The sequence below is a fragment of the Condylura cristata genome, unplaced genomic scaffold (genome assembly GCF_000260355.1).
Source record: "Condylura cristata isolate star-nosed mole 26May11 unplaced genomic scaffold, ConCri1.0 scaffold00014, whole genome shotgun sequence".
Lineage (NCBI taxonomy): Eukaryota > Metazoa > Chordata > Mammalia > Eulipotyphla > Talpidae > Condylura > Condylura cristata.
Genome location: NW_004567115.1, coordinates 6,350,522 through 6,367,425, shown reverse-complemented (window position 1 = coordinate 6,367,425; position 16,904 = coordinate 6,350,522). Strand labels below are relative to the sequence as shown.

Sequence of the window (16,904 nt, the reverse complement as noted above, 5' to 3'; positions counted from 1 at the left end):
TTAAGAACAAATCTTGATGAACTGGCAGATAGTCACAATTCCATACTTTGAAAAAGTTTCCTGGAAATTAATGTTTATTTGTAGAGGTTGAGCTGTACATTTTTGCATTTTCAAGTCTATTTTACAATGAGTTTTATGTTTCTCTTTGATAAGATCGGGCTGATAGCTATGACTATATCGTTTAACTTTTTGTTTTTAAAATAAAAAACATAAAATGACAAGTAGGTATATTTTTAAGATATCATCTAGTTGTAATTCTTTATTAAAATCAAGTATTTTCCAAATAGTATACTGGTTAAATATATTTGTAGTTGAAGCAGCTGAGGGTTGGGGTGGGGAGAGTTGTGACTGGAAAAAACACTTAATCTTACTTTGTTTGAGATAGTTTACTCTCAGTGCTTTTAAAGAATCTGTGGCTTGAATTGAGGCTTAAGTATGAGTAAGAATTAAAAGGCGAAAAGCATTTAATACCAAAAATACCATGTGTGATTGTGGGCTATTTAGGGAACTGCAAAATGATTTGATGTATTTTTAGAAGGTTTAAGGGAGCTTATTACTGATGCTTGAGAAAAAAATTATAACAAATGTCAAAGCTCCCCCAGCCCCCAAAGGCATTTCCAGGAATTGCCAAGTATAACTGCAGAAGAAAAGAAGACTGACAACAATAGTAAAAAAAAAAGATAGTAGAAGTTTCAGTGAAATTGAAGAGCCAATATACTGGAAATAAAGAAAAGAGGCAATCTTTTTATAAAATAATGGTTTTGAAATTTCAAAGATGGTACAGTTCCAGGCATGATAAGGCCTAGGGGCAATTTTATTTACTTACTTACTTACTTTGTGGCTAAAAAGTACCTAGTAGCATTTATTTAATAGTGAAATAAATTTTTAGCATCCTTGTTTATTTTTTCACAATATAGGATTTCTCCCCTTAAGTGCTATCACCATCATATTCCCATCACCAAAGTGCCCTCAGTCCCCCAACCACAGTCCACTGCACTCTTCCTCCCCATGTTTTCTACTCTCTTCTTCTGTCTAATCTGCTTTCAAGGGTTAGTCTTACTGTTTGTCTTTGTCCAATCCTTTACTTTTTTTGAATTCCACATATAAATGAAACCATCTGATATTCATCATTCTTCTTGCTCACTTTGCTTAGGGAATAATCTCTGTAGCTCCATCCATGTTGCTGCAGATGGCATAAATTTTTCTTTTTTGATCCCTGAGTAGTATTCCATTATATATATGTACTACATCTTGATCCATTCATCTGTTCTGGGGCAATTAGTTTTTTTCCCTATATCTTGGTTATTGTAAATAATGCTGCTATAAACAAAGAAGTGCAGGTTTCCTTTTGAATTAGTGTCTTCATGTTCTTTGAATAGATGCGTAGGAGTGGTATTGCTAGGTCACAAGGTAAATCTATTTTTGGTCTTTTATGAAATCTCTACACTTCTTTCCATAGGGGCTATCTTCCTATTAGTAGTGTAATAGGGTTCCTTTTTCTCTACACCCTTGCCAACTACCTGTTTTTTTTTAATATGGGCCATTCTCACAGGTGTGAAGTGGTAGCTCATTGTGATTTTCATTTACATTTCCCTGATGTTTAGTGATGATGAATTATTTGTCATGTGCCTGTTGGCCATCTGCATGTCTTTTTTGGAGAAATACCTATTTTGCTCTTCTGCCCATGTTTTGATTGGGTGAGACAGCCAGTCATGGTGACCTTAGAACGCTTTCCCCTTCCCCAGGCTCCTGTTTGTTAAATAAACCCTGTTGTTGGTGGACCCTGAGCCTGATTGGTCACGGAATTGTGTGTGCTGGTGTGAACCCACTGACAGTTACCTGTTCGCCCACCTTGGTCACTGTCTCTTAGCATTGGTTTGGCACTATCTTTTGTATTCCTTAGCACTGTTTAAATTGCTGCTCCAAGGAGACATTGCCTGCTGAAAATGTCAGACACCTTAACTCAGGAAGAATAGACTGCCTGGTACTTCCACACTTGAAGCTTCCTCCATCCCTGCCTACCCTTCACATCCACATCCCCACACCTCCAGGCATTCCATCCCCCTCTTTTATAATCACAGCATTCCTGCCACTGGGGGAGCCAGCTTTCTTTGGGTGCCTATCATGTTGACTCCCTTGTTAGCCATCTCATATAATAAACACCCATGCAAATGTACTTTTCTGGTACAGATTTTGGCTTTCTGGACATGAGGAAAGACTTGGTTTGGTCACTTATAATTTCACTCAGAATAATATTGGGTTTAGGAATAGGTATTTAAAGTTTCGAATTATATTGAACAATGTAAAGTGTTGAATTTATGAAAAAATACTAAACAGTTTCCTTAAAAGAAATATAAAAACTTTCAATATTTATATTAAAAATATTTAATTTTTAAGTCTTTTAATATATGTTATCTTATAATAAGTCTACTGCAATTCTGTTTTCATCTTATCCTACTTCAATTATAGGTTAAAAATTCTAATTGTATGTTTAGAATTTTACTTTACATTACAAATGAAATTTTATCACAGGTTTCGTCTTGATATATATCGATGTTTGGCCAGTCCAGCTTTAATAATGTTAACAGAGGAAGATCCAATTTTGAGAGCATTTGAACTTAGTGCTGATTTAAAGGAACTAAGCCTTGTGGAGGTGGAATTCAGGTGGGAGTAAATAGAAATTGTAAATTAAATGACAGTTGTTTGTTAAATCCAACTTTTTGTTCTTAGGTAATTTTAGTTATATAGTAAATGCCAAGAAAGGGTGAGGGAAATTTCAACCTTTAAGGAAAGGAAGTTTTTGATTCTTGGAGTTATAATTTTATGTAGCTAGTTTATGAAAAACCCTATTGTACAGAAAGGTTGATCAGTTAGGAACTTTCCTAACTTTTCCATTATCATTTTGAGAAAAATGTATAAGTATTTTCTGATGTACAACCCCAATAAATTCATTGTTTATTTCTTACCTTTTTGCTAATTACTTAAGTCAGACATAAGTTTAATGTATTTTATATTTTTAGAAAGAATTATTCTATTAATATGTCTCAGTTTCTCACAAATTGATTTGTTTGCTTTTTAAAATCAGTTTACCTTTCAAGGAATAGAGATTCTGAAAGTGAATTCTTTAGTAGGTGTATTTCAGTGTCTTTCTAACTTGAATTTGTTCAAATGAGCTCTTTAAAAATGTATGGACTACGATTAAAATTTCAGAAGTAACATAAACATGTTTAGGATATTAAAATTAACTCCTAGGGCCCTCCCTGGAGGCACAGTGGGTTAAAGTGCAGCACTACAAGCTAGTGGTAGCCACTTAGTGTGAGTTTGATTCCCCAGCCCCGGAGGTGATCCACATGGCACAGCATCTCCTCAGCTGCTCCCCTCAGCAGTGTACTTTGTCAATCTGCCTGTTCTCCTCCTCATCTGTCTCTGATGAATCCTCTCGTCCCTGGCACCTCTGGCCTGCACCCCAGATCTGTATGCATAAATAAATAGATCTTTAAAAAAATTAACTTGTAGATAAAATTTAGATAATCGTGTTTATTAAATAGCATTGAGATATTAGTTCTACTAGGCAAGTTTCCCTAAACTGGGGAGAATTTATGCCCTAGAATCTAGCTTCCTTTGGCTAGGAGAATAAAATAACTTCAGATTTTTTGTAGCACTATCAGTATTAAAACGCTATGAGTAAATATTTTCCAGTGAAAGCAGCTTAATTAGGAGGAGGATGTGATGTTTCTACTAATAGATTTACCCTTCTATTTTGCAGGAATGATTATGAGGAACTAGCTCGGCAATGTAAAATGTTTGCTAAAGATTTGCTTGCACAAGCACGGAATTCACGTGAATTGGAAGTTATCCTAAACCATACATCTAGTGATGAACCCCTTGACAAACGGGGATTATTGGAAGAAAGAATGAATTTGAGTCGCCTAAAACTTGCTATCAAATATAACCAAAAGGAGGTATGAGATATATTTAAATTATTTCCTCTACAGACGTCTAGTGTCTCAGAACAGTCTTTGGAGCAACTCACAGGTTAAGATTCTAGAATGTTCATAAAAATTGGTGTCCTTGGGAAAGTTATTGAATTTATCTGACCTTTTATTTAAAAATTACTTTAGAATATATAGAGTTTAGCAAATGAGTATTAGTGTTAAGCAAGTACTCAATAAATGATAGTTACTTGTATTGTTAATAATCAATGTTAATTATAGTAATAATAGGGATGTTAACTGAAATTTTTACTAAGTAGTAGCTAAACAGGTAATATTGTATGTATTAAGTGGTCATAATGAAGTTTTCATCTTATAGTTTAGCTGTCTTAGGTTTGTTTTATTGATCTGGATATAAATAGCATTTTCTATAGTGATAGCTCCTTTCTGTTTAATTCATTGTGAAACCCAAAGGTGGAGAGGTGCATGATATGATAACTAAGTTGAATCTGGCTCTTCTGGCATCATCCCTTTCTATTAAGGGAAATATCTACTTCTTTTCTACTCCCCATACACACACATACATATGATTCAGGAACTTGAAGAAGGAAGGTATGCATTTTAAATTTCATTTTTTGAGATACTTTACTAAACATGGATATATATGTTGTAAGGTTATTTAGTTGATAGTATAGCTTCTAAGGTATGGTTTTGTGATTTATTTTTATTATCAACATAGATGTTAGAATAAAAGTTGTTTATCAAATTTAAATCAACAGCAAAACATGTCCTGAAATAGTAGAGGGCAAGAAAGGACCTTTGGTGCTAGGAGCAGAATTTCTTATTATCTTGGTTGAAATTTTCTTTTTTAAAGATTTTATTTTATTTATGCATACGGAACTGGCGTATACGCCAGAGATGCAGGGGCGGTGAGAAGATTCACCAGAGACAGAGTGGGGAGCAGAACAGGCAGATCAACGAAGTACACTGCTGAGGGGAGCAGCAGGCGCGTCAGGAGAGGTCTGCCACGCCATGTGGGATCATCACCTCCAGGGCAGGCTAGGATCGAACTCATGCTGAAGTGGCGTTTTGCTTCTTAGGGCTGTACTTTAACTCACTGCGCCAGCAGGCAGGGCCCCTAGCTGGGTTGAAATGAAAGGCTCACAAGAGCTTTGTGATTCAGGAAATTGATACAGGAATTTTGAGTTGTTTAAGATTACTTAAACACTTTGTTGCTTATCTAGATCTCTGGCTTCAAATCCTGTGCTTCTCTAGAATCCCAAAGTTCTTGCCCAACAAACATAGGAACAAAATTAAGTACAGGATTTAGATCAGTGTAGTTATAATAACTCAACAACATACCTATGTATCTTAAAAACAAAACAATGCTGTTATGTATTGTACTTATTGTATTAGAAATAGAAATACATTTGGAATCCTGATACAATCTTCCTCCAATATATTCTGATTAGACCTACTAACTAGATCTAGGTTAATTTATTACTTCTGTGTTCTACAACCTGTAAGTGATATGAAATACTAAAAAAAATGATAGAATAAAGAGACAACAAAATACAAAATCTATTCGATATAAGTGATTGGAAAAGGAACTTCAAGAGGTGGACAGAACCAAAAAAACCAAGATTATCCTGGTTAGTGAAGAAAAATCTGAGAAGCAGTTTCCTAATTAAGTGTGTACACACACACACACACACACACACACACACACGGAGATAGATTCATCCCTGAAAGACTCACAGAGGGTAAACAAATGCCCAATTTTAAAGAAAGTAAAAGGAAAGGATATCTGAATTAATAGTAATAAATATTTTTAGTTGAAAGGAAGAACTCTATGAATGAAAATGTAATTTAATTTTTCAAACTAGATGTTTATATATAACCAAAGGGGGAAATAATATTTCCCAGTTGTTGGTAAAATGTATTTGATTAAACCACTCTGAATAACAAACTGCTCTCCAAACTTTTGTGGTGTTAACATACAATCATTTTATTACGCTCTTGGATTCTGTAGGTCAGAAGTTAGGACAGGGCCCAGTGAGTATGAGTTGTCTCTGATTTACCAGATCTAGGGTGTCCGCAGAGAGAACTCAAATGACTGGGGTCTATATTCATTGGAGACTTCTTTACTCATATGGCTGGTGTCTGAGTAGCAGATGAAGAATCAGAAATTAATATTTAGTAAATGGCTTTGAACCAGGGACTACCCTAAGAACTTTACATTTGTTTTTTATAGTAAGTTCATGAGTAGGTGTTATTGTTATTCCCATTTTACATAGAGGAATTTGAGGCCTAGAGAGGTATAAAAACTTGCTCAGGGTCATTTAATAAGTGGGAGAGCTTAGACTTGAATCTAGGTGATCTGGCTCCAGAGTCTGTACTCTTAGCCTTTCTGCTTTTTTTTATTAGGTATTGGGGTGCGAGGCTGGGGGAGGGAAACCATGTTGACGCTACAGAATTGATTTTTAAACTATTATTAAAACTTTTAATATTAATTAAATAATGGTATTGATTTATATTTAAAGATTTTTAACTGTTTGTATGTGCATGTGTCTTTTTCAGTTTGTCTCCCAGTCGAACTGCCAGCAGTTCTTGAACACTGTTTGGTTTGGACAGATGTCAGGTTACCGACGTAAGCCCACCTGTAAGAAGATAATGACTGTTTTGACAGTCGGCATCTTTTGGCCAGTTTTATCACTTTGTTATTTGATAGCTCCCAAATCTCAATTTGGCAGAATCATTCACACACCCTTTATGAAATTTATTATTCATGGAGCATCTTATTTCACATTCCTGCTGTTACTTAACCTCTATTCTCTTGTCTACAACGAGGATAAGAAAAACACAATGGGGCCAGCCCTTGAAAGAATTGATTATCTTCTTATTCTTTGGATTATTGGTAAGTGCTAAGTTAGTTCAAATGGTTCTGCGTTTATTTAACTTGTTAATTTTCCTTTATTTGGTGGCATTATAATATCAGTTTTCAGTTTATTAGTTTACACAGCAAGAATTTGAGTGTTTCTATTATTGTTTCAAATTTAACAATTTTGTAAAGATTAATCCTCCTGAACTTGACACAGAAACAGATCTGTTCTTTAAGGTTACTTCATTGTGGTACCTCCTTTTGCAGGAAGTTGTTGCCAGGCTTTGAAGGCTGCTTTTGTACATGCTTGGAGGGCTTCCTTAGACAATTTAACTTGATCTGAGTGGTCTGCCCAGTCATTAATGCCAAGTAACATGTCTGCTGACATATTGATACTGTATTCCCTTTTTGCTATGGCATAACATTCTTCTTCATAATTTGCTTTCCATAATAGAAAAGTGCCCGGGGCCAAGCAAGCTTGAGCCAATTGTTTCCAGTCATAGGGTGTTAACCACCAGGCAGCTAAAGATTTCACTAGTTGCTGGGTATAGGGAGCCGTAGGACCATACTCAGACATGGCCTTTTTAATTTCCTTAAGAGTCTTTAAAGGGATGGGCTCGCAGCGGGGCGTTTTTTGTGCTTCCAGAATAGTGTATTGGGAAACAGGAAAAATCTCCACTTTCAAAGGCTTCTCTCATAGCTCCCTGAATTCCCAACTGCTCTGGGGCAATTGGTGTTGCAGCCACCAAGGCTTTGAGCTCACCAAGGGCGAAAGGGGAGGTACAAGAGGTTTGTGAGAAGGTGGATTAGTACCATAAAGTTGAGGTATTACTGTAGTGGAAGTAGGTGGAATGGGTGGGGGAGCAGAGGGAATAGGGACGGGGAGAGAGGGAGAAGGAAAGAAATCAGCCTGTTGTTGAGTTTGGGAGGGGAAAGCCTGTACTTCCACCTCTTCACCAGTAGTTGTTTCAAGGGAGGAAAGACTATTAGAACAATTCTCCTTTTGAAAGTGAGAAGTGGGAAGTAGGGAGGAGGGTTGCTGGGGTTTAAGAGTAGAAGGTAGAGAAGATGGTGGAGGGGAAAGGGCCTCTTGAGATGGAGAATTACAAGTTGTTGATTCAGATTTATCTTTTGCGTTTATTTGAGCCTCCTGTAATTTTGTAGTAATGATAGAAACTTCCATCTCTTGACCCAATATATCCCTCAGCGAGCTCCACAAGGCAAAAGCATCAACTGGTATTTTATTAGGTCCATGACAATCATAGTAGTTCTTAATTTGTTCACCCACTCTATTCCAGTCTTTAATATCTAATGTGCCATCCTTAGGGAACCAAGGACAGCAAATATCTACAAAGTCTAAAAAGGTTGTCAACTGAGCATGAGTTGACTTAATATTATGCTTATCAAGAGTATGCTTAATAATATCAATAAAAAGACGTCTTTCCTTGGACTGATTTTGACCCATAGCAAAATTACTTTATAAGTTCTGTGATTCCTGCCTTTCCTAACTCTGTATTCCTTCACAGAGGGGAGCGCGCAATCCCTAGGCAGAATCCTAGCCTTCCTGAGCAGAAAGAGAGAAAGAACTTACCTTAAGGTTCCTGTTGGGGTTCCTGTTGAAGCCCCACGTTTAAGGGCACCAGATGTCGGAGACCAGCTCCAACTTTTGAGGTGTCTGGAGGCAGGACAGGCAGGACCCTAAGATGGGAAGGCGTCGGCATGCAGAGATTCCAGGAGGGGGGAGAGGATGCGAGGAAGACACAGGAGTCAGGATTGGGTGCAAGTCTTCCTGCTCATCTTTTTGCAGGTCTTTATTTATACTGTTTAGCAAGATTTTTTTTACAATAATGCCTTAGGTGAGTTAATAAGAAACCGACAAAAGTTTCAAAGAAAGAGGGGAATAATGCATCTTCTTCCTGCTACTTTATGGCACACTATACTATACATCTTTGTGATAGCTTTCATGTATACTACTTTATGGCACACTATACTATACATCTTTGTGATAACTTTCATGTATACTACTTTATGGCACACTATACTATACATCTTTGTGATAGCTTTCATGTATACTACTTTATGGCACACTATACTATACATCTTTGTGATAACTTTCATGTATACGGATGTTTAACTGTGACTTTAAAGGATCAGGGTCTGGGAAAGGATGAGCTGTTAGCAAAGGATTTAAGAGTCCTAGGGAAGGAATAAATTGTGTTAGCATAGTCGTCAGTGATAGCCTAAAGAGAAGCTAATGGCTAATTTAAGGTTAGCAAGGAGTAGCTAGTGTTTGTTTAGGAAGAGGTTAAATAAGATTAGCAGAGAGCAGTTAGTGATTGTTTTAGGAAAAGAGTAAATTAAGAAGAAGTTACATAGTTGTGCATTAAGCAAAACCTGTGTTGATAATGTTAGGAAATTGTCCATGGGTCCTTATGCCCTGAGAGTTATCTTAAGAATCGCTTTTTGTCAAAAGACCAAAGCAGTTTTCCAGGAGTCTTGATGCTCTGGGGTCTTAATCTCTCCAGGAGCTTGCCTTTTGTCTTCAGTCAAAGGAATTTCCTGCCCAGGAGCAGCTCAGCTTGTACTTTGCCCAGGCCAGGTAGCCAATTTAGAGCTAAGGCAAGCCAGTTACAAACTGATGTTGCTGCAATATTTTTTGATATTATGATCACACAAAAAAGGGAGGTCATAACATAAGTTAGCAGTGGAAATTCTGATATTTCAGAGCTTTTCCCGAGCTATCCGGAATCTGTCAGACGATAGCTGTTGCATAGCTTGTGTCAGTAAAGATTAATCCTCCTAAACTTGACACAGAAACAGATCTGTTCTTTAAGGTTACTTAATTGTATGGAAGTTAAAAAATTTTTTCTCAGCCTTTAAAACTTCTCATGATTATAAAAGCAAGAGAACAAATTTTACTGATGAATATTTTTTGGTATAAAAGTATAAACCTTTCTTTCCCCTGGGTATTTTGAAATGTGATATATTTTATACTAAGTTCCATTTTAGAATTTTTATATTACTAGTTTTCCTTTTAAGAACCTATGAACTATGTAGTTATATCTTACTTCGCCTCTATTATAGATACTTTATTTAAGTTTAGATTTAATAAACTCAAATCTAAGTTTATTAGATTTAAGTTACTCACTGTATAAATCAATTCTATGTAGTAAAAGCAGGTATCTTTAGAAATATGTTTTCAAAAATATGATACTGATTTTCTGAAATTCATTCTACTATATAATGAATATGTTAAGCAACTTTCTGAGTTTTTATTAGCCTTTCCCTTTTTTGGGAGGAGAGCGTGGGAAGTTGAAATACAATCACTTTGTCTCTGTATGGTCTTTTAGTCACTTTTTTATTCTCTCTGATTTTCAAGTTTATTTTTTTATTTCAGCACTTCCCACTTGCCCTTCTATTTTCTATAGAGTAAAAGGGTATTGATATTTAATCTTTTTCCTGATAAAAGCACTGATGCATATGCACTTGATTGTTTTAGTCATTAACATGGAAGACATACAATGTTAATTTTAGTTCTTTAGGTATAAAAATAATTTTTATATTTTAAGATTTTTATGTGGAAAAAGTTAATTTCAAACAAATTGATTTCAATCAGTTTTACTTTTCGTTGTAGTCAGTCCTTAGTGGATTAATGTTAAAATTAGGTAGCAAAAGTAAAAATAAGACACATGTGAACTCAAGATAAAAGAGAAATGATTTCTTCTTGTTAGTATTTTCCTGTCTTACCTTGGATTTTTTTTTTTTTCTATTTTTTACTTACCTGTATTCCCTACCACAGGCCATTGTGCTTCCTTCCTTTTTTTTTCTTACCCTCAAACCTTTTTCCCCCTAGGTGTCTCAATTCTGTAGCCAGCTATCAAGGGTTAGTTTTTCAGCTTGCCTTTATCTAACTATTTATTCTATATTCCACACATTAATGATAACATCTGGTTTTTATCTTTCTCCTTCTGGCTTACTTTGCTTAGCATTATCCTTTCAAGCTCCATCTATGTTGCCGCAAATGGCATGAGTTTATCTTTTTTAATCACTATAGTATTCTTTTGTTATTACCTCAAATTTGATATTTTATTTTCAGAGATAGTTTATACTACATTGTAAATAGCTCCAGATTGCATTGTTGTGTGTCTTTGCAGTACACATTTTTTTTGTATTATTTAAGTAGGTAAAACTTTATGCTGAAAAGAATCTCAAAGAAGCATTTTTCATCTCTATTAATGTAAATTACTTCCAAAAGCTTGTTACAGAACCTTGCTCAAAAAGAAAGGACATTTTATTTCATTCTGTTAAGGATAGTAGCCCTCCCTGGTGGTGCAGTGGTTTGGAGCACTATGAGAAGCTAAGCCTAGCCGTGGCCGCTTCAGTGCTAGTTCAATCCCCGCCCTGGAGGTGACCCACATGGCGCAGCAGACCTCTCCTGACCTGCCAGTTGCTCCCCTTAGCAGTGTACTTTCATCAATCTGCCTGTGCTGCTCCCCACTCTGTCCCTGGTGAATCCTCTCACTGCCCCTGTACCTCTGGCTGTACCTCAGTTCTGTTTGCGTAAATAAATAAATCTTAAAAAAAAAAAAGAAAAGAATAGTAGTTAGAGAGTAGTAAGTACTAAATAGTAGTAAGACAATATTTTCTTTGTTTTGTAAATAATAAATGACTTTACCTAAGTCTAAATAACAATCAAATTAAATGTTTTTATTTCTTAGTAATTAGAAACTCACTACACTCAGTCACACTGTTTTCTGACTAGCATAAATATTGCTGTGGTTGCATAAGAACTCATAATATTTCATAATAATAGTACAACTATGACTACTCCTTCTTAAGTATGATGACCCTAAATTCACACAGGCACACACATGCAAATAATGATTAATTTTTCTAATTATCTTCTGCCTTAATAGAAGAGTGCAATGTGAATTAAGACACTGAAAATTTTGCAAGTGTTCTACTTTTCTCAAGGTCAGTTTCTGCTTTGAAGTAATTAAATCTGAATAAACTTTGCCAAGGATGTCTTTTAAGCCTGTTATGTAATTAGATCACTCTGGGTTTCCTTACATGTGTAAATCTGAATCTGTTCTAAGGGTGCATGTAGGGATTGTTTGCCTGCTTTTGTGAAAGTCAAGCAGTATTTCAAGCATTGAGCATGGTGATTTTACTCATGATGACCACTTTTGTGCAACTATTATTTATTTTCCTTAGCACTCTAGAAAAAAGTTGGTTATAAAAACCAAAGTAGAAAAAAAATGAAACAATGTGTTATTAAATGTAGAGAATATTAACATTGTACTTTCACCTAATTTTTTGTTGTTAGAAGATAAAATAGGCATTATAAAAATGTTATTCTTTTGAAATAAAAAGAAAAAACAATGTGTACCCACTTTATGTAAGCATTGCAGAAATAGATACTGCACAGTACTCATGGAGCTTATGATCTAATTAGAACAAAAAACACATAAACCATTTAAAAATTACACAGATAAATGAAAAATTACAAATAAGTACTACTAAGTAAAAAGCCACTGAGTTAAGAAGACAAGCATGTTATAGAGCATTAACCTAGCATAGAGGTTGGAAAGACTACCTTGAAGAAGTGATAAATGAGCTAAGATCTAAAGGACAAATTGGAATCAAGAAAAATACCCTAGACTGACATAAAAGTTACTCAAAGACTCTGTGGCAAGAGTGAACATGGTACAAAGAAGGGACTCAGTGAATTATTAGAGCAGGCAAAGGAAAGAAGTAAATTTAGGATGAAGCTGTAGTAGCAAATACCACACCTGACCATGAATAGTCTTGTAAGTCATGTTAACTAATTTTTATTATATACTAAGAGCAATAGAAAACCCATTGAGTTTTTTAAGTAGGTGAGTGACATGATCAGATTTGCCTTATGAAAGGATGATTCTGGCTATAGTGTAGAAAATAGATTGGGAGGCTAGGGCGTTGGCAAGTCTTCTAAGTTATGTTGCAACACTATTTTATTTGCCTTTAAAATGTCCTAATGAAGAAATGAACCAGAAAATTGTCTGGATATTGGGGGGGAGGGTACAGGGGAGGGTGTTGGGGAGGGAGAGAGAAGGGGAGGAGGGAGGGATCTGGGAGCAGAGGAGAGAGGAAAGAAGAGGAAAGAAAGGGAAACTTCTGACCAAAAAGGAATTTTTTTTTAAAATTTGGGTATATTCATTTAGCAAAATTTTTGAGCACCACTGTGTAAACAGGCCCTATTCAGAATGCTTAGGACACTGGTTAATAAAACAAAGATTCTTACATTTGAAGAACTTACCTAGAGTAGAGTAAAATAGTTAATAAGTCGATGTAATAAGTGACTATAAACAGTGTTAAAAAGTAATAAGTACTGGCCCTCCCTGGTGGCGCAGCAGGTTAAAGCACAGCACTAAGAAGCTTAAGTCACTTCCCCAGGAGTTTGATCCCTGCCTGCCCCTGAGGAGATCCACAGGTAGAGGCAGACCTCTCCTGACCCGCCCACTGCTCCCCTCAGCAGTGTACTTCAACAATCTGCCTGTTCTGCTCCCCACTCTGTCTCTGGTGAATCCTCTCACCCTCCGCATCTCTGGCCTGTACCCCAGTTCTAAGGGAAAAGAAAACTAGAAACAGAGCCCTGGGAGTAGGAGGAATGGGATTTGCTGTTTTACTTAGAATGATCAAAATACTTAGTAAGCAAGAACATGAAGTGAGGGAGTCAGATAAATTAATTGTGGGTGAAATTTTTCCAGAAAAAGAGAACAACCAATGTAAGGACCCCAAGGTAAAACCTTGTGTGTACAGGTATAGGAGGGAAGTAAAGGGGCCAGTGTGACAACAAGTCCAAGAAAAGATCAGTAGGACATGAAGTCAGTAAGGAGAGGTAATAGAGGGCCTTGTAGGCTACTGTAAGAATTTGGTTTTGCCTCTAAATAAAATGAGAGATGTAAAAGAAGGTACTCTACCCACTGAGCATAATCAACAGCAATGCCTTGGTTTTCGTTGACATGCACACTCAAAGGACACAATAGATTGAAACCAGCATTAAGTTTACTTAACTTTGTAGAAGGATATCGGACAGGAAACACAACATGTTGTCAGAATAACAGTTTCAAATAGCTATTCATTAGAAATCTTAAAAATGTCTAAGCCTCCTTTCCAGACTCATAGAGGGCACACTGAGTTGGAATCCATGAGACTGGGTGGAAAACCTCCAATTTAGCAGGAACTACCATCTTACAAAGCCCAAATGTGTGACTCCCACTGCAGGCACATTTGTAAGACTGTGCCTTCTCAGCAGTTTTTATTTGGTTCTGGCTGTGAAAGAAACCCTTTGGGATCTATGATTCCACTCAGACCTCTTAATCCAGGTGCAGTTTCCTAGTCAGTGTTTCTTTTTATAATGATGTTGAACATAGCTGACCTTATGTATTTTTTCTTAACATGTTTCCAAGAAAACCTTTTTAATAGATGACAACATGATTTGATGACCCCATGGGAAAAACTCTGGCCTACTTTTAACCCTTCTTCCTCTGGGAGCTACTAATAAAGTTTTGAGGATAGAATTAGCGCATTTTAAAAGGATTGCTCTGGGGCCCTCCCTGGAGGCACAATAGATTGAAGCACAGCCCTCCAAAGCTAGCTGCAGCCTCTTTAGCAGGAGTTCTCTCCCCAGCCAAAGGGGGTAACCCACATGGGACAGTGGGCCTCTCCAGTTTTGCCTGCTGCTCCCCTCAGCAGTGTATTTCTTTAATCTGCCTGTTGTGTTCCCCACTCTTGTCTCTGGCGAAGCCTCTCACCAACCCTGCACCTCTGGCCTATACCCCAGTTCTGTATGCATAAACAAATAAATCTTTATTTTAAAAAAAAAGAAAGAAAGAAAAAGAAAAACCTTAAAAAAATAAAAAGATCACTCTGGTTACTATTTAAGAATAGATTTTAGGGAGATCAAGGTACAAATAGGAAGACTACAAAAATATTTCAGTAATCCAGGCAAGATAGGATGGTGACTTGAAGTGGCAGGAAGATGATTTAGGACTTAAATATGTTGACGTAAAGCCAACAGGATTTGCTCTTGCATTGAATGCACAGTTTAAAAAAAAAAAAAAAGAAAATGTGAATCAAGTATAATTCAAGGGTGTTTGAATTGTGTAGCTATTGGATATTGCCATCATCTGAGACTTGGAATTCTGCAAGTGCAATGAAATGGGAGGCAGAGATTATTAGTTTGGTTTGGACATATTTAGATAATCATTTGGAGATGTAGCACAGCCAAGTACCTCTATAAATTGAGTGTAGGTGAGAGGTTTAAAGATATACATTGTTATATAAATATAAGCTGCATTTAGAGATAAACATTTGAAAATCTCACATGTAGTTGATATTTATTAAAGTAGTAACCTAAACTGGATGAAATTAATAATAGAATGAATGCAGAAAAGAGAAAAGGAGAGGAAACTGAGTCCTTGAAGGGTATATGTGACAGATGAAAAAGATTTATTTGTTATCTTATGTTTGTTTCATATGGTGGCTTGAAGTGCCAGTAACCATCCCTGACTCACGTTTCTTTTAAACTGTGCATTTAGTGCAAAAGTAAACTCTTTACAGTCAGAGTAGTCAAGACCTAAAATCCCTTTCTGAAGAATATATTTCATGTGAAAGTTGAGGTTTTTTCACTCTTAAGTTTGAGAATGTTTTAGTTCTTAATTTTTTCCCATCTTTGAGGGCTATAACTCAACTTATTATTGAGTACTTTGAATCTTAAAGTATCTTTTATATTCATATTGAATTAAGAGCATTATCTGATTTCTTTTTCTTTTCTTTTTTAGGAATGATTTGGTCAGACATTAAAAGACTTTGGTATGAAGGGTTGGAGGACTTTTTAGAAGAATCTCGTAACCAACTCAGTTTTGTCATGAATTCACTTTATTTGGCAACTTTTGCCCTCAAAGTGGTTGCTCACAACAAGGTGACTATTTACTCTATCAGTTGGGAGCACAAATCAACTTTATTTAGGAAAAACTGGAGATACTCTAGCTATAGAACTCAAGAGTTACACTGGCCCCAAACCAGTTCTGGTGTATTTTCATTTCAGACCTATCCCTGAGCAAAGAAAGAGTGCACATTGTTGCCTCTCTTTCCAGTAGTTTATTGGATGTCAGGAGGATATCAGCTACCTTTAAATCGTGGTTACCTGTGTACCAAATACCAGGTTGACAGTTGCTTTATCTCATTTTATCCTTGCAGACATGTCTCTGAGACTTAAGTTGTCATAAGCACTTTGCAAATAAGGAATAAGAAAGCTCAGTAATACTGAGTAACTTGCTTTAGACCACACAATTAGAAACCAAGACTGGATTTAAATTCAGATTTGCCTAGGCATTTTCTTTCTGCCAAATCCTAATTCTTTATATCTGAGGTAGGTTCATTTACCTCCTTATATACTTATATACTTAAAATGAGAACACAAAATAAATTAATATTATATAATCTTTATATCTGTCAGGGAAAGAATTTGTCTGAATGGAATTCACTGTATAGTATTATAACCACTACAAATTATGGTTATTACTTTACAGAGCTTAAAAAGTGATATGAACATAATAAATGTAAATAATTTAAAAAGTATTTAATTATTTTTCATCTAAAATGAAATGCCTATATTTTTAAAGTTTAGAATTTAATAAAATCTAGTTGTAAATAACCTATAATTTTACTTTTGTCAAGATTTAAGCTCTCTTGGAAAAGGTTTTATAGTATATTATGTTTTATATTAAATACAAAATTATGATATAATATTTTCTTTTTGATTAACTTGTAAACTACAGAAAAGTTTGACATTTTATTAAAAAACTCTTCCTTTAATGAGTCGGTAGTATAGACATCTGTTATGTACATTCAGTGACTAGAGTTGTGAAATTGTTAAGAAAATTTGAACAGATAAGTATATAAATTTTATAACGAAGTTAGGGGCATTGACCTTTACCCTGGTCACTTTAGAAGTAAAACGGAGTGTGGGACCCTCCCTGGTGGCGCAGCGGGTTAAAGCACAGCACTGAGAAGCTAAAGCCACTTCAGCATGAGTTTGATCCCCG

General features: G+C 35.8%; 1 protein-coding gene across 4 annotated transcripts in view; it reads left to right on the top strand.

The window, feature by feature from the left end:
- The window catches only part of TRPC1 (transient receptor potential cation channel, subfamily C, member 1), a 59,136-nt gene that overhangs the window by 23,932 nt on the left and 18,300 nt on the right, over positions 1-16,904 (top strand). For all 4 annotated transcript variants that reach the window (XM_004682136.2, XM_004682135.2, XM_012724942.1 and 1 more), the window contains 4 exons: positions 2,533-2,664; positions 3,767-3,962; positions 6,513-6,849; positions 15,639-15,778. In XM_004682136.2, coding sequence (XP_004682193.1) covers positions 2,533-2,664; positions 3,767-3,962; positions 6,513-6,849; positions 15,639-15,778 — 805 coding nt within the window. The remainder of the gene's footprint in view (positions 1-2,532; positions 2,665-3,766; positions 3,963-6,512; positions 6,850-15,638; positions 15,779-16,904) is intronic.